The sequence below is a fragment of the Struthio camelus genome, chromosome 4 (genome assembly GCF_040807025.1).
Source record: "Struthio camelus isolate bStrCam1 chromosome 4, bStrCam1.hap1, whole genome shotgun sequence".
Taxonomy (NCBI): Eukaryota; Metazoa; Chordata; class Aves; order Struthioniformes; family Struthionidae; genus Struthio; species Struthio camelus.
In genome coordinates, this window is record NC_090945.1 from 33692720 (window position 1) to 33711211 (window position 18492).

The 18492-nt window shown below is 39.1% G+C and overlaps 1 protein-coding gene across 10 annotated transcripts in view; it reads right to left on the bottom strand.

The window, feature by feature from the left end:
* Positions 1 to 18492, bottom strand: part of INPP4B (inositol polyphosphate-4-phosphatase type II B) — a 325541-nt gene that overhangs the window by 185851 nt on the left and 121198 nt on the right. For all 10 annotated transcript variants that reach the window (XM_068942137.1, XM_068942132.1, XM_009689286.2 and 7 more), the window contains exon 5: positions 16758 to 16802. In XM_068942137.1, coding sequence (XP_068798238.1) covers positions 16758 to 16802 — 45 coding nt within the window. The remainder of the gene's footprint in view (positions 1 to 16757; positions 16803 to 18492) is intronic.

The following is an 18492-nucleotide window of genomic DNA, read 5'->3' on the forward strand; positions in this document are numbered from 1 at the left end:
CTGCGCTGACACGCAGCAATCCTGACAGGCAATACTGTCTGTGTGCGCGGGCGCACACGTGTGTCTGTAGGGGCAACAGAGGAGAAAGAGTGGTTACTGTTCAAAACTTAATGCTGCAAACAGATTTTCTTCATATTCTCAGTAACAAAGTAATGGAGTCAAGGAGGACGCGTCCAAAAACATTACCAGTAAGGAGAAAGAGTAGAAAAAGAACAAAAAAAAAAAAAAGGTAGGAAAAAAGTCTAGAAATTCACCATTTATCTTCCCTGAAACTATAACAATTCTGACCAGGTGTTCAACACTGCACCAAGCATGAAGCCAAGCGGAGCCAGAAAAAATTAATCCGGCAAAGAAACAGAGGAAATGCAACATCTCCTGAAACCAAAAAAAGATCCAGCAGCTAGAACGCGCTACATGGACAGAGGGACTGAAAGACACCCTCTGCTCAGTGTTCACTTAGTTTATAAATCCTAACGTACGGTCTGTCCTGATACACTGATGAACTGAGATGCAATTACTCCTTAATGAGCAGAAGGACATACTAAATTAAAGAACACAATGTTCAGACCTGTGCTATACCCAGAACACTAAACATCACATATTTTTCTCTCCTCCATCCCATGGGTGGGGAGGGTGGGGGGGGAAGGGCTATGCCAGTGCTTTTGCCTCCAATGGATAAACAGGTCTAACTAAGTTTGCTAAAAAGAATACCTTCAGCCAGGCTTCAGAAGAATACCATGAAACATAAGGCAGCTTAGGAATAATCCAACTTCAGGACATAGAGGGAAACTCTGGCCATATATTTGACTTGGGAGCATAAAGGTAACTGCACGAGGGAAAAGGAGAGTGATGTCCTCTCCACATGGCAGAACACGCCTGAAAGCAACTGAGGCAAATGTTTGAGAACTGCTATTGCTTGATGATGGTTTAGCACAGAGCAGTATTAAATGAGCACCCCTCCAGCTCGCACCCCACCTTAAATAAGTGCTATTAATTGGTTCTCCCACTCACGTCTCAGCGGAAGGACTTCAGTTAGCCACGCTGATGGGCTAAGAACACCTCTACCTAGGGTCTAGGAAGGACAGACAAGTTACTCCCACGGCAGCTTGCAGTGAAACAATCCATAACGCAACACCGAATATCAAAGGATGCAGCTGCAGAAGTTCCAGTACCCACGTTACCAGAGCACGGGGGCACAGTTACACAGCCACGAAACAAGCATGCCTTAGAAGGGACGCTCATTATCAGTAACAGCTAACCCAGACGCTCAGACGCAGGTAAACTCTGCAATGGAAAGCATCTCAAAAGAGAAGATTGCACTTGGACCACGTTTACAAGTAAGCTCAATGGATTTTTACCTAAGAGCCAAGATTACAGTTCCTGTCTCTGAGAATGAGGCACTTGTACGAAAACAAAACAAACATGTCTATTCCCTGGAACATACCGCTTTATATCTCTATAGTAACCTAGTTATATCTTAATGAAAAGTGCTTATACATAATACAGTTAGTACCTTTCGGGGGATACCTGCAATTAACAGCGAGAAGAAAATTTCTACCAGTAGTCCAATGAGAAATCCCTGACAGAGAAGCTGTATCAGATGAAGCATAACGAAAGAGCTATGTACAACATCTCTAGAAATACAGGTTTGGATGGTTGGGGGGCGGGGGGGGGGGGGAATTAACAGTACTTGCTGTAAGTAATAAACTAATACATTGTCCAGGAAAAATGTTAATCATTTTGCGCTTAATTTACGACTAAAAGATCACAATTATTTTAGGTATCATTGAAATAAGATAGAAATGAGGGCTGCTGGGAGGAAATGCTGTACATTGATGGAGGGCGCGCATAAGTGAAGTGATCGTGCCCAGGAGTTGAGATGCCAGCTGCACTCCTAATCCCATTTGCATATGAAATGATAAATCTGGTTCAAATTACCACTGTGAATATCAGAAATGTTCTATTTCAGAACAAGTTCTGCCCACCCCAAATTTTGCAGTACTAGAGAAATTTTAGTTTGTTGCGTCTTTTATGTTTTACTGAAAGACTCAAGCTGGACTAGCACAGTAAGTACAGCACATCCAAACTGTATCCTTCTACTGTCTCAAGGAAAGGAGGACAAATCCAAAGGCTTTCATCGTACCTTTGCACCGCAGCTACCACCAGCAGTAATAGCCATTTCCTCAGTGTGGTTTTCAGTTCTTCTGACACACTAGAGCAGGCCTATGTCGTCCTGCTGCCTTGTTGTTCAGCCTGCACCACCCCACTTACTTGCACAGCTTAAGTATGATAGATGTAAGGGTCTCAGGAAAGTGACTGACTGCATGAATGTGCTTCTCACAGGCACTGTATTTCCACTGCAGAGCTAAGGGCATGATTACTTGTGCTAGCCACCCATTTAGGGCAATTTACATTTGGATACTGCACTAATCAACTACCAACTTGTTAGATTATCTGTTGTAGCATGTTTCATTGCTAAAGATCGTGCTCCTCCAGCTTTATTTACCAGTTATGCATAGCTGACTTCCACCACCTCTGCGTTCTAGACTAACTGCACAGTGGCAACAAGGCTGCAAAAGTGAATTTCTAGCTTTGCTCAGAATAGCTGGTTCCTGAAGTTATGAAACACAACATACTATTCTTGCTCAACATTTTTAAATTAAATTCCTTTAACTTTTGAAACTATATTTGGAAGTGTATGTGTCTGTCTATACTTTTTTTTTATAAATAAATATAGCATTATATGAAAAACAATCCTTCCAGTAAAGATTTCATTTACTCACTGAGCATTCCGTGTACATATCAGCACAAGAGATTTTTCTCATATGCCAGCAGTCTAGTGACACCAAAGTATAACTTCCACTGTTGTTTTAGATTTTTAATTATCCCCTTTACCTTCTGTCCAGAACTATGCTGCTCATGGTACCCTTTATCAACGGCATTCATGCTCTGCCCTAGAGGTGACTTCATTTCTCTTGTGACAAAAATGAGGAAAGGAAAGAAAGAAAAAAAGTGCTTGAAGGCTTATGAAAACTTGCTATACATTATTACACTACAAAACATAACCACATCAAAATGGATTTTGACACTGCTATTCCAAGGCTGTAATTTATTTCGGCATTGTTGGTATCTTAGAATACCACAGAAAGGTTTAAATCTCCTGAAAACAGATAAATACCACTTCTCCCTTCACCTTTTTTTTTTTTTTAATATTGTCATATCAAGTATCTACTGGACTAAAGATCTAAACTTACTACAGTTTCTTTCAGAGATTTCCCACTATCCTGTAAATACAGCAGTTACAAGTTTAAGCACCAGGTGAAGAGTGAAAGAAGGAAAAAAAAAAAAAAAAGAGTACACAGACCTCCCCTTTTAACTATTTGAATTTCTTTATACCATAAGCTCACAGTGAACGTCTAGAACCTGTAACATTTTATTTCAGATTTTATAAATAAAATATATACTGCTGGTTCTTAACTATGTACGTTTTCACAGAAATAAAACAGTTCAAAAAATTACCACCAACATCACCAGAAAATAAAAAGAAGCAAGAGCACCACATCTTGCACATACTAACGGGTTGTCAATCTCCCACATCTGCTTTTATTACAGCAACACGCACTGCATACCTTGACATAAGCATTTATGCACCGATACACTAGCCTCACCAGCCTTCAAGCATTGTGGTGTTGATCCTCAGTGTGCAATATTACTGTAGAATACTGCAGAGACAAACTTTCTGTAATAGGCAATAGGCTTGTTGAGGAAAGAAGCTGCCCTGCAAAGCAGAAGAACGCAACCAAGCAACACAGGGCGCAGGGACTATAGCAGACCCAGAAGTCTCACAAAGGATGTGGTGGACCACTTGAAGTCTCTTAGGGTGCCTCTTCACCACAGTACAGCGCATAGGTGCTCAGGGCAGCTGTAAAGGAGCTAGGCTGGATTCTGGGTCCAGCTGCAGGAGCCCAGAAGGGACTAATCCACCCAGCTTCTCAAGCATGTCGTGCAGCTTGTACGAGACTTCAGGATCCCACAACTAGGTTGCTACTATCACCCAAGCTGGATGATGTTACGTTAACTCGGCTACACCTAAACAATACTACAAGTTTTAGAAGATGCTGCACGTCCTGTACATAAGAACTTCTCTGGAGCCAGACATATCATGATTTATAGGAGTACCCAATTATGTGGCCCACAAGACACTGCTAGTGAACGTAGCTATTCATTCAGATATGCTTAAGGAAATTTTTTCAAAATCAACACTGTGCTTCTCTCCTCAAAGATACTGACCCATAGCCATTCCTTTAAGTCATCTCTCAAATTCACAGAAGCTCAGTAGGTTCTACTTCAAAATGAATCTAAAAGGGTTAGACATTAATCATTGGACAGTCATTTCCAGCAGGAATTTCTTTGAGGATGAAAATCTGCTATTTACACATGTTGCAACACTATGTTTGAAACTGCCTTATTTTTAGCATAAGCTTATAAAATAAACAAACAAACAAAAAAAACTTGTCTTTTCTTCTCAGAGAAATTATTTTAATTTTAGATTATCTCAACTTATTTGTATCCCCCAAAAAAGGGTGAGGGGGATTACTTAACAGTTAAAGTCCTTCATTTATCTCTTCACAAAGACTTTCTGGGGGATTTGAGATTTAAATGCAGAACGAAGTAAACATTGCTGCTCTTCATCTCTACGGAAGCACATTCAGATCTCAAAGTTCAAAACACTGCTAGCCCGTTACTCTATTGATCTCATATTTTAGTTTTTAAAAGCTGTTCAGTTACAATCTTTACCACCAACAATCCTCAGCTTGCTGTATGTGAAGAATTCTGGTCTTCAAAGAGTGCTAAAGCCACATTCTTCTTAATTTAGCATAATGATATTCTGTGCTCACTCAGTCCCTCAGAAATCACTGGAATATCTTAAATACAACAGAGAGGGTTTCAGCTTTAACTAATTTTGAACATCCATTCAATCATATTCCAAAAGACATACAAGTATTTTTTCATTATTGACTTCAATTTGTTTCTTTTCAGTTTCATATGCCACATAACCATATTTTTAGTGCAGTTCTTTTTAACTAACCACAGGAGTTAAAACGTCTATAATTGTACTAGAAACTTTATTATCAACAGGAGGTGCAGGCAAAACAATGAGAAAAAAATTTTTTAAAGGATTTTGTTTTGAGTAAAACCATTCCCAGCAACTCAGATAAGGCTGGCTGTACATGACTGCGGTAGCCACGTGGGATGTTTCAGCATCACCTGCATTTCGTGGCTGCTCTGGGTATGAACATGCCAGCTCTTTCAGGGCCTGCAGGGCAACCTCATTTTCAAGTCAAATCTCACCGCAGGACATGCATTTCAAAACCAAAAATAAGTACATCTACAACTAATGGATTCAAAAGGGGAGGATGACTTCAGACTTCCATTAATTAGATGTTTTTCTTTTTATGCGACTTCTGTGCCCACAAATGAGGAGGGGAAAAAAAAAAAAGAGTCCATTGGGAGATGTTTTATAACATGAAAGTATTACTGCAATTATTTTATAGGCATATTTAGAGATGTATTTAACAACTGCTATTTGAAAGACAAATGTTCAGTTATGGTAGTGCAGCAACATTAGTGCCAAAGAAGTCATCAAGAGCTAGCACGCTCTGAAGGACTTGAAAACGTTTCTGTTAATATGTTATTGGCCTAACAAAAGAGAATTGTTCTACAGCTGTTTAGTCATTACCAAGCTGCTCAAGAGCTATGAACTAACACTGTTACTGTGATCTGTAAAGAATTTGCTTGCTTTTTTATCTCCCAAATCACCTGCCTCTCTTCTGGACTGAGAAGAGGAGGAAGGCCCCCAGGGAAGCGAGGGGAGCAATTCTCCAGGCGGTGCCTCACCAAGTACTTCACAGACTGGGCTAAAGGTTAGAGCAGACCAGCTGCAGTAAGTGACAGTAAAAAGTCAGGAAAATATTCACAGAAAGACAGAAATGCCTATACATGAGATTTAAACAGAATACGCTAAGCCTCTCCACACACCTGCTGCCTAGCTCGGGAGACATTTCAGTCTCCAGGTATTAAGCTTTCAACTGTAAGAGGTCCTGGCATGCCCGACAGTCTGCTTCCAGGCACATGCCAGCGGCGAGCAGCTCGGCGCCTGTCAGCACGCACAGGCCACAACGCCTGTCCCAAGAGGGGCCCAGCCCCGCTGCCAGGCCAGGCTCTGCACACACATCATCCCTCATTTCCTTCACTACTTCACCCCCAGCAGGAAGACTGAAGGAGAAATGGTACCAGTACCCCCTCTAACTCAACAGGGCGCTGAATCACAAAGAGGTCAGACACAGGCTGGATCCAAGTTTATCATTTTGCCCGCCTCCATCTTAAGAGTTACAAACCACATAAAGTCACCGATTATCACACATGAGAGAACGCATGCAAGTGGGCAGTCAAATCTTCCTCTTGAAGTTGTCCCACCTCAATGAAAAAAACATATATTTTATATATATTGGCAGCAGCGGGAAAGGTGACAAAATTGGGAGTCTGAAAGGCAATTTCTGCATTTCACGTGAAATCATCACCGAATTTGGTTCAAGGACACTGCCACTGTCCTCTAAAGAAACTCTAGATCTCGGGTCCCCCTCCCCTCCTCAGGCTTTAGTCACTGAACAGTCATCCTCAGTTTACTCTGTCTTTGATCCAAAGTCAAACTTAACTCTTTCACAAATGGGAAAAGGAGAAGAACTTCAACTCAGGGTAAAAACTGGCCATTTGAGTTTTATTCCTAACTAACAACACAGCTTTAAGTGCTACTCAGTGCACGTTCTACCTTAAGCCTGTATTTGCAACCATTCCCACTAGAACAAAATATAAACATAAAGGCATAAACATATGCAAAACACATATAGCAGAATCAGCACTAATCAGATATTATCCCAGGCCAAGACCATTCATAAAGCTTTCATTTGACATTTGCTCAGCTCTCCCAGTCCCAACTTGCTCACTCTCCAAAAAGTAAGGCAATTCTGACTGCTATCATATCCTTATCTGAGGCATGCTAAATACACCATAAAGCATTACACTGCAAAGCAAAAGTGGAAGTTCCCTAAAACTCCTTATGTTCAGATGGACAGCAACAATTTTCAGTAGTTGAATTTCAACATAATTAAGAGGAATTACTTAAAGATTCTCAAGTATTTTTAGGTCAAGGCAACAGACGCCTTACTACCACCACATGGGGTGGATCATTACAAGAGTCACTTGCAAAGCAGGCAGTAAGAGCAAGGTCTAAGAGGCCTTAAAAAGCCTACTGGTAAGCTATATGGAAAGTCCTTCACATAGGGGTCAAACACATTGATTTTGTCTTCTTAATAGGCTCTGTCCCATTCTTCCAAAATGCCACGTTTCTTGTATCGGCCTAGGAGAACACCCAAGGCTACAAGGGAGACTAGATAGCAGCAGAGAAAAAAAACTTTACAGGTTTCAGCCACTGAAACACAGCAACCAATACACTAAAAATACCTCTTCAGGAACCTCAGTGGTATACACAAATTCTTTTTTTTAAAGTAGAAATAAAGTTTAATATTTTAATGCTACCAAATATTGCAATTTGATGCAAAAAGTCTTTCAATCAGGAAGAGCAAGGTTGTTGTAAAGAATTTTTAAAAGGGTAACTTATTCTTACTGACATAAGCCACAGAGCAGACTAGCTTCTGTGGCTAAAAGATGTTTTGCAGAGATCACATGCCTTTTAAGCCTCCCTGACAAAAACAGCATTGCTAAAGGGGGAGAATCAATTACGTCCTGAATAGTCTAAATGGCAGCTTCCTGGGAGGTAGGGTAAGCTTAGCAGAAAATAGCAGTGTTAGGTCTCCCATCGTTACCTACAATAGAGATTTGGAAGCGCTACAGTTTTCAACAAGAACAAAGGAATAATTCATCCTGGTTTGGCTTGCTGCTATCTCTGTGTAAAAGTCTGCAATAAAAAAAGACTCTCAGTAAGGATCTCGATACTCCTCTCCATTCAGACCAGCTTCCTGGATCCACAGAGCAATCAACCACACATATCAGTCATGGACATCTCTCTCATCAGGTATCAGAAAAAATACATGACCATCAAGTCATGCAAACAGCTGTACTCGTGGACATGTAGGGCAGGCAACGGGAGAGCAGGCTGAAAGCCATACTCACCTAGGGAGATGCTGCCTACCAAAACTCACTGCAGAACAGAGAGCTGCTAGGTCAGTCATGGTCACCCCCTTGCCAGCTCAGCCACCCAGCCACAGAGGACTCTCCCTCCACTCACCCTCTTCCACCACCCTGGCACCCTAGAGAGAGACCAAAGGTATAATAGGCCACCACAAAAAAACAAGCCCCAGTGCAACACATCTAAGAGGTCCACCCTGAAGATATGCTATGGGATATGAAGAGACTCACTTGAGAGTAAACTTTAGAAATTGAACGGGAAAGAGTGCATAGATTGGAATGACAAACAGAAGAAAGTATGCACAATAGGAGGTGTACGAGTCAAAGTTTGGGAAAAGCAGGAAGAGAAAAATAATGAGAGGAGAGAGGAAAAAAAAAAGAGTACCATGTGCCAAAAATAACTTCTCTTTAGCTTAAAGAAACGATCTTTAATCCTACATAGTTATGAACTAGGAAAAAAATACCCTAGAAACACAAGTTTTCAATTACATCAAAGTAATTTAAAAGTTTGTATCACATTCACTAAAACACCTAACATACTTCAGAAACAAAGCATAAAGCTTCTAAAAATACTAAAGGACAAATTTAGACACTCATTGAAATTTTTTTTAATACTTAAGCAAGAAATTAATATGATATAGCCTGATTTTGACAGAATCACATCAAATGCCTACCTATATCTATAAATTCCTAAGTAACTCAAATTCTTCTACTAGAGTAATTTTCAATAAGCCTTACAAGCTAACATAAAGGTTTCTAAGTGCTTTAAATATTTTAGCTCAGAAACTAGAAGTAGTTCAGTCACAGCAACATGAGTAACCTTATAAGCTAGGAGTGGGAAAGATTAACCCATACTAAGATCTGTGCTGTTGTAAGTAGTTGGGGCATATCCACCTTTCATTATAGTCTTCAGCATAGATGTAACCTTTCCTGCTGGAAATTTTGGATATAAGCATTTTCAAAAATAGGAAACAATATTTATGAATTAAGAAAAATGAAGCAAGCATCAAAGTATCATCTTCAATGTCAAGAAGAAACTGACTTTAGTGAGGAGCATACCAATCTTATTTCAAGATTTGAGGGGAAAAAAAAATCTCTCTCACCTGTCTCTTCCTTTTTCACTGGCCATGTAAATGTAGCAGTTTGTGATCTCTTCTCAAGTTTTCAGAATCTGTACATTTTCAAAGAATTCGATCCCATTATCTGCTGCATCATTCCAGAACTATTCTGATAAAACTATCTCTCAGAATGGCTAAATCTCACCAAAAAAAAAAAAAAAACTTTCAACTGTTAAATAGCTTTTCGAATTCAGATATCTACAAAACCCTCTCTAAACAGATTAGCCCTACCTATTCCAAGTTTATCCCTGGCCATCCATTTATATCAAAACACAAGTGAGTCGCTGCTAAGTCCTTCTTCTATTGGATTAGAAGTTTCCCTTACTCACAGCTCTGATTTATACATATTTGTCATCATTATAAGAATGTAATCTAGTTTTTCCTGGAATTTCGAAGAAAATTTATTCATAAGAGAGCTTCCAGAGACAGAAGGCACTTCAGCTTCATAGAACAGAATGGAAGAAAACTGCCTGAAAACAATTTGCACCCAAGTTCACTAATGTTGATACCCCAAAACTTCCTTATGCTATTTATTACTGGTATTAGTGCACCAGTGATTTCTCTACTCCATCATAGTGGAATACACTGAACAAGTATGATCTACTCCATCCTACGGGTTCAGCATATTCGCTGACCCACTCGAGAGCAAATAAACATCCCTGCACTCAATAAAAAGCCTGCCCTGGTGAGTAACTGCAAAACAGCAAGGTGTAGTATAGAGTTTTAATCTCCATAACCTATGCGGAATTTGAATTTATACAAGTCATAGCTGTTTAAATGTCTGTTGTTAAGTAGCAAGGAACGCTGACACATTGAAAGTACTTTTCTGACTACTGCTGTCAATACTTATTTCTTCCTTGACACAGACACTAAGCAAACACTTAGTTCATAAAAAAGAGTAATGCTATACTAGACAAAATGGGTTGTCAAAGAAAATTTTTATATATAAATGTGTGTGTGCATGCATATACATATACACACACAGTTCTATTTTAGATCTGAACACGACAATAATATTTCAGCATCATTTTGGATTAGAAAACATTGGGCAGGTTCTCTCGTTGTGCGAGGAGTAGGCAGAACACAAACTGACCCATTTCCAAACCTCTGCCACTGAAGACTTTTGAGTCCTTGCGTATTAAGCAATAAAATTAGAACAGTTTACTCTTTAAGGATTGACAGCATGCTCCTCTCTGGCTGCAGTGCAAATGAAGACAATTCCTACCCTAAAGTTATCAAAGGATAGAATTCTGAAATGCAGTAGCACGTACAAATACAGATTTGAAAATCTGGCCTAATCTGCCAGTAGTTAGAAGTCAAAAAGACAGGATACCTGCCAGAACTGAAGAATGATCTGAGGTTTTGAAAGGATTCCTTTTTTTGTTTGTTTTTAAATACTGCCTGGGTCCGATTTTTTTGTTTGTATAGAGAATACAGTCTTAGAAGAAAATTTAAGTATAATGAATACTGCAAGTTAGTGAACCAAGACGATACAATATACTATGCTTAAAGAGAGGAAAAGAATATAATGAAAGAGATAGTATGAAAAAAGGCAAGTAGAGGATGCAGACTGGCACTGTCAAACGAATTCACAAGAAACCAAAAGGCCATTGGGATGGGATAACCTTCCATAAGTGTGAGAATGAATATGCTCATAACAGAAGAACTATGCAAGACTCAAACAGGAAGGTAAGATTTTAAAGGGAAAACCACACCAATACATTCCCTTTAGCTAATTCTCTGCTTCATGACCTTTCCAAGAAGCACCATCACAATATTACTCTGAAAAAAACCACAACAGAGAAAAAAAAACAAGAACTTCTGCATTTACAGGTAGACAGCTCTTGCATCAACCCACTACTTGGGAAAAAGCAAAAGCAAGTGCCCCAGAACGCTTAGGTTTTAGGCCTGTCAACTCCTCACTCATTGTGTGTGTAATGATTTGATAAGCATTCGATAATACTATTCGATAAGATTTTTTAAAAGGACATAACTGAGCAAGACTTACATTATTTTATACTTTGAAGAGTAACCACAGGTTATGCAACAATAAGACACCCATTTAATTTCACCTTCCAAGAGACCAAAAATTTTCAGAGCTGCTAGACAGGTACTCTCACTACAATGAGTAGCCGAGTACGTCTACAACGTGTGTTAAGGCACTACTTTCTATACATTTAGATCACTACACATCAACTGTGATATCTTTTGCTCTCATCATAGTGGCTTCATGCCTCTAGCCAATTAGAAATTCAAAGACACTGAAACGTACCAAAATGAATTCCATTGGATACTGAAAGAGTAACAAGCTTTCCTTTCAGATCTTATTTTTTAAATGTATACCTCCATGTTAACATCATAGTCACTACCGAGCGCATCTCTGAGTGCCTTCACTGTCTTTTGAGTCTTCTGCCCTAACTGCCTCATTTTTCCAGTTGAGTTTTCTTGCACTGCTTTATCAGTTCACTTTTAGATAACTGCAAATAGCTTTAGAGATTCAAGCTCTTGAAAACTTCACAATAAAGTTCACCTCTATGTGTAATGTAATTTATTTCCCTTAACTATTAAGCAATACGTTAGCTAAGTTCCCATTTCACAACGCAGTTACACTGGTATAAATGTGAAGTCAGGAGCCTACACCACATTTAGTCAGTGGGACTCAGAGGCTAGGGTATTTTTAAAAAAGCACCCAAAAATAGTAACTCCAAAAGAAACATCCGTAAACCAGCTGACCCTGTGCATTTCAAAGCCATGGGAAAGATTCTTATCAGCTTCAGGGCTTGTTGGATCAGTCTGTTATTTAGGTCCAGGAACTGCTTATTCTTCCCCTCGCCCTGTTCCTCCCCTCTACTCATCACCCTGCACAGAACGTGCTACTGCACAGGCATGTGCTACTACTTCTCTGCCTCCTGCTGCTTCCTAAAAGAGCACGCAGAACAGAAGGGAACGACCTGAAAAGCCAAGCAATAGAATAAAGTTTGAAAAATAAAACTTCCCAACAGTTACAAGCTTCAAAAAACAGCCATCTCTCCCAAGAGCGCTCAGGAATATAAAAATCAAAAAACTGAGTCTAAAGGCAGTTCTGAACGTTATGGATACAGAACGCAGCAAGTTAGTCACCATACTAGAATACAAATCCCTAGCAAGATTTACATTCAAAATATAGTTATCAGAACTTCAAAGAGAGGAGAAGACCATTTAGGTATGTTGTCCCTAAATAAGCCTGGTGAATTAGGCAGAACCCAGATAATACTGAAAAGCTATATTCTAGTTTAGTTACTTGTGAGTCCCATTTATGAAATTTATCATCCAGTTAAACACTAATGATGGAAGAGCTGTGAAGTGTAATTACATGGTAACATCTGAGGAGTAAAATTTTTATACTTTCTATACTAGTTTATATACTGATATAAGCGAGTGTTTATTTGCATACATAAATTTATAATATTGTTTTTGAGTCCAATTTCTAGTTAACTAACACACATTATATAAATAATATTATATGAGCAGAGTTACAGGTATAAGCCATGATTCCAAGTCTAGAGACCAGTTTCATAGCTTATTACAAATTAACTGTTGGATTTGACTTCCAAATTCTAAATGCCAAGGACAAGCCTAATCAAGCTGAACAGCATCTACAGCAATGCAAGATTTGGTGACACAGGGTAGGCCGATCCACCTGGCAACGGCGTGCCCTCCTGCAGCAAGTCTCCCTATCACCCCTGCTTACCATGCTTTCGCCTGCCTCACACAGAGGTCTTGAAGTGCACAAACTGGACTCCCTCTGGATGCAACTAAATCAAAAAACGTATTCCAAGAGCACGTGCACCTGATGTACCGCAATTGCTTGTGACACTCACTCCACGGGATCAACAGGAGAAATCCAGAGTTAGAAGCCTCCAAAGTGCATATAGCGTGGACACAAGGTTGTCAACATACAGTGCTTCTCTCTACAGATCTGCTATTGCTTCACACTCCTTCCTCATAGACATAAAGCTATGTACTTTCTTGCTTCCTCTCTCTTTAGTATGTTTACTGCAACTGTGAACACCGCTCAGATGCCATAGTTTACACACTTACATATATAAATCAGGAATTAATGTTGCCTTCCCTAAAACTAAGAAATTCTGTTGTATTAGTTCAAATTTCCTTAGAAATACCTTACACATACTTCACCAACATTTAAGCACACTATTATAGGAAAACAGGTTACCAAGAGGTAGACCAATGTATTAAGTTTCAACACAGTAGTTGTATCACTGTTAGTGTGCACTTTCTTACCCACAGTAAATAAAAGGTGGTTAAACTCCCTCACACACAGCATTCATGCATGAACACTTATTACAAGCCCTTGTTAGATAACGTTAAGTCATTTATTTTTAATTATTTACTTACTGTTAAAATTAGCACAGCTTACACTGTTTAATATGGATATTGGACAAAAATTGCGCAGATTAGATTTAAATCTAATTTGATTTAAATCAAGCCTTCAAAAGGAGAGATCAGTCAACGAGTCTCCTAAGGGGCAGCCCATGGCTCACCGGGCACCCAAGGCACTGCAGGCCTCCCAAACATCTGGCCCAGCCAGCCGGGCAGGACAAGAGCCCCTTCCCCACTCGATGAATAACCAGCCAGGGGAAGAGCACACAGAGCCCACACTGGCTGCCCTTGCCAGAGAGGCTGTAGTGGGCCAGTTGGGCCAAGCCCAGCTACACCATTCCCGGCATGCTCATCAGCACAAGGCAGTTGTGCTGTGCACAGGGGCGGTGAGCAGCTGGAGCTGGCAGATACTGGTATGCGTAGGCTCACATTATGGTAAGAAGGATGCCTATTGTAGATAAATCAAAGTCTTCCGTGGACCCCTCACTCACTCAAGGTAGATTCCCCTGATGTAAATGTGTTTTGTTTAAGTGTTAAGCACTACTTTGGGAGCGTATCACTAAGAATCACGTTATCTATCCTGTCAAATATCCCTGACGTACGGCACAGGCCAGGAATACCAGTCAAAACCAAAAGGTTTACACCGTTACTTCTATTTGTTACCCGAAGAGCAGAGTTTAATTTATACGATTAGTCACAGAGCTGCAATGACTCGATCGATAACCCTGCAAAAAAACCCACAGAACATCAATTCCCACTAGAAACAACAAAACGCAAAACAAATACAGACACCACAGGTGAAGACCTAACAGAGCTCTGCCCAAATAAGTCTGAAAGTGGTTTTACAGCATCTTTACACTTTTACCTATTGGGGCACATTCATCAGTGAGAGCAACTTACCCTGAAATACGGCTCACCTAATCGGCAGTCACAGTCTACAACACCTTCCTCCCTCTCTCACCAGTCAGCACGGTCAGGGAGAGTGAAATCACTGGAGCATAGCAACATACCAGCCATGCCCCAATACTACAGTCACATCACCTACAAAACGCCTACAAGGCGGCATAGGAAAGTTAGACTGGCCCCTCACTACTATTACACCGTGGTAATTCCCTAGCACTGACAGAGAACTGAACCATTTTTCTGTGCCAACTATTATCAAACTTAAGCAGAAGTAGTGCCTACGCAGACAGCTGTTCTTCAAAGTTGTTGTACTACTATAACCATCTAATTCTAAGACACATACAGGTAAGGTAACTCTGATATAGCTATGGGAATCTTAAAAAAAAATGACTATATCAGATAGGATTGTATCTGCCCCCAAGGGTGCAACTTTAGGGTATCAGCTTTTAAACCAGCCTGGCTACAGCAGCACAAAAGCTATCTGGAGCCCAGTTCAAAGGAGAAGACAAGGAAACAGGCTTCACCGACAGAAGGAGCAGCGTGAGAGCCTGGACACCAATGCCATTTTCTTCACTGTATTTGCGGGGTTTGCTGGAGGAGTTTTGTTTTTCTATCATTTAAATTCTCCAAACAGTGGAGTTGGGCAAGTAAGGGATTATATATTTTAAAAAAAAAAAAAAAAAAAAGTCTCTCTCGCACACACACACGCACAGCGCTACACAACTAAACACAGTCACTGATATAAAAAGAACATTCCTGTCCACTTAAGTTGGGCCAGGACATACTTAGCAGAAGTGATAATCTGGCAACAGTACAAAATTTTTTGCCGCATTTTCTGCGGAGGACTTTTCAACTTTCCTCTTGAGTCTTTACAATGGATATTTTAAAGCATACTGACCGTATTATTTCTATCACGACAAGTACATCAGAAAGACGTTGAATAACACTGACTAAAAATTTCTCACTGTATATAACATGAGGTACACATTAACAGGTTATATGAATGCAAAAGTCACAACAAATTGGACGAGTATTAATTATTTCAGAAAGTATAAATCATATAGCTTCAACAATTTCAAGAAATACATTACTTGCAACTGCGAAACTTTACTGTATGCAGCAGTAGAGAATAAACACCAAACCTAGCTATTATTTGGATTTCTGATCTGAAATTATTGTAGTTAGCATTTCTACAGTAAGTAATAATTTTCCTTAATCTTCAGAAAGATTCAAATAAAAAGATGCACTGAAAGTGCAATGAGAGTTGATAACAGTGTGTCATTTAGAAAGGAAAATTTAGTCTGCAAATATTGTACACCTTTATTTAACTGTAATAAACTGGTTTATTCTCTTTTGTCTTTAATGATTTTCTCCACTGGAAAAATGAAGAGGTAATGAAAACACTAGTCGAAAAGCTATTTAATTTAATAAGTTGTAAGTTGGCTCTACCAGACTCCATGAAGAGGAGAGGAGGGGGTGGGGGGAACAGCAGCAGCAAATTTAGACACTTTCTTTTACCAAATATCTTGTTAATTGTAAGGCAAGGAATTAATTTTTCAGTTCATCTGTATCTTGCATTACAAAACCTATGATCATTCAAATTAGCTTGCTTGACCTACTCAGCAATCATAATCATGCTATATACCTCTGAACAGAGGGGGGGCTTGAACTGACAGAGCACCTCCCCAGTCTGACACAACAGAACGCAACAGAATAAAGAGAAAATCCGGGGAGTGTTTGTATCAACTTTTCTCTAAAAAGTAATAATCAATGCTTTTAAATTAAAATATATACCCTATTAAACTGACAGTACTTGCCTCTGAATAAAATATGATTTCTAAAAAGTTACTTTAAACCTCTTGGGCCCAAATCAATAACATTTCATAAACACTACCCATATAAAGCAAATGAACAGGTATTCAGCGTGGTAAAGCAGCACAGCAGTAGAGAACTCAACAGATGTTTGGCAATTACAACCAGTCCAGAATCTAAAGCCAGTATTACAAAGATACATGCACAGTCTCCTACACAAAGGCATCAGGGTTTTTTATTTCATTTTTAATAGGTATTATGTTATATCGTGCAGCATTATACAAGCAAACCCTTCACCCCCCACTGCAATTCCAAAGAGAAGTCAAAGTTATATCTTACCAAGACTGAACTCCAACTTTGGCTCATTTGCGATTCTCTGAATACCTTTTAATATGAGAAAAGAAAGACTAATTAGAAATAATTTGATTTCAGTATCTAGCTTTTTAATATGAACTAAAAGCTTAGCATGTCTAAGTCATACATCGATAACTACCTGCCATTACTGGTGAAGTATCATTTCACAGTAAAAACTCATAGTGAAAGATCTTCTCATGAAATCCTTATCCGAAAAAAAACTAGTTTTGAAGAAGACTTTAACTATGTGTTGCTGGGAAAAGAAACTAAGAAAAAAAAGAAACTCTCATGGATGCGTACTTTAAGATTTTCAATCAGAACAAGCATCTACGTATCTGTCACAAAAAAAAAAAAAATCAATTCTAACAACTAATTTTAAATGGATATGTCATCACATTAAAAAGGAAACAAAAAGTGTGCTTTATGAAAGTATATAGATCATGTTAATATAGTAAAACATATTACTGTGTTATTGATACGCATATAAATCATCAGACCACAACAACAACAATTTTTTAATCAGGAAAAGCTTACGGGAAAGGAAATTCCTTTTCTCAGATACTCAGGAAAACAAGTAGATTGTAACTCCCTCCATTTCTGAAGTGTACTCTAATAGTGAATACTTTACCACAAAGGGCATTATACTGTTATTGCCGTAAGGTATAGGAGCAAAACAGAACTGCAAGTTAGCCAGTAAGAGAAACATAGGAAGGACAGTTAAATAATACTGAGTTGTTCAACCTCCACAGGAAATAACTGGATAACAACTACAATACGGATGAACTTTTTAGAAATGAAATTGTCTCATGTTGATGTTTATGTATTGCCTCCAGTGATTGTTATTGCCAAGTATCTGCCAGTACTGAAGAAATTGGTCAGACAAAGGTTTGAGCTGGTATATAAACTAGAAGGCAAGGTTTTTGTTACAAATTCAAAAAATAATTTATAGCTGTTCATGCTCCATGAGAACATGATGTTGCAGAATAGGTCTATTTGCACATTGTTCTCATTACTATACCTAAAAATTCAAATCTGACCTGCAAAATTACAGCTTAGAAAGGCCTTGGTCAGGAGAAAATAGCAAATGTGTATACTTCTTTTCTCAGTAGAGTCATAGCCATTTCTCTGACCCCAAATTTCTGAGTTGATTCCTGCCACTAACAGGGTCAGCATGCTGGTCCGCAACGTTTTTATGGTTTTTATGAGCATGCTAGATATACACTTGATTAAGTAAGCGGGCAACTGAAGTGCAGTGCATTACAATACAGCACAGCTCAGACTCTGGCACACCAAATGTGACTCAACATACAGTTAGGTGCTTTCAAATCCCCAGAGTGCTTTTATATCACAAAGAACAATTCTGTGATACTAACTTAGGTATCACTAATGCTTCCTTCATCAATTTATCAAAGTTATCAGGCTATATTTTAAGCAGTAGCTCACACATTCAAATAGGTCACGGAAGAAAAGGATATTTAGAATTGAACAACTTCTAAAGCTCATGAAGAAAATAAAAGAGAAAAAAGGCAGAAATGTTGTAATCACACATTTATTCCCCTGAAGGGGACTATTTGCATAAATATAAATATATCAAGTAACGATATTTAAAGATAATCTTCATCAGCTTGCTTCTTCTACTACAGTGCATTGTCAATCAACAACGTAAACTGCATTATATAGCCTGTTTGTGACTTACCTGTGCTGCTACAGATGCCGGGGC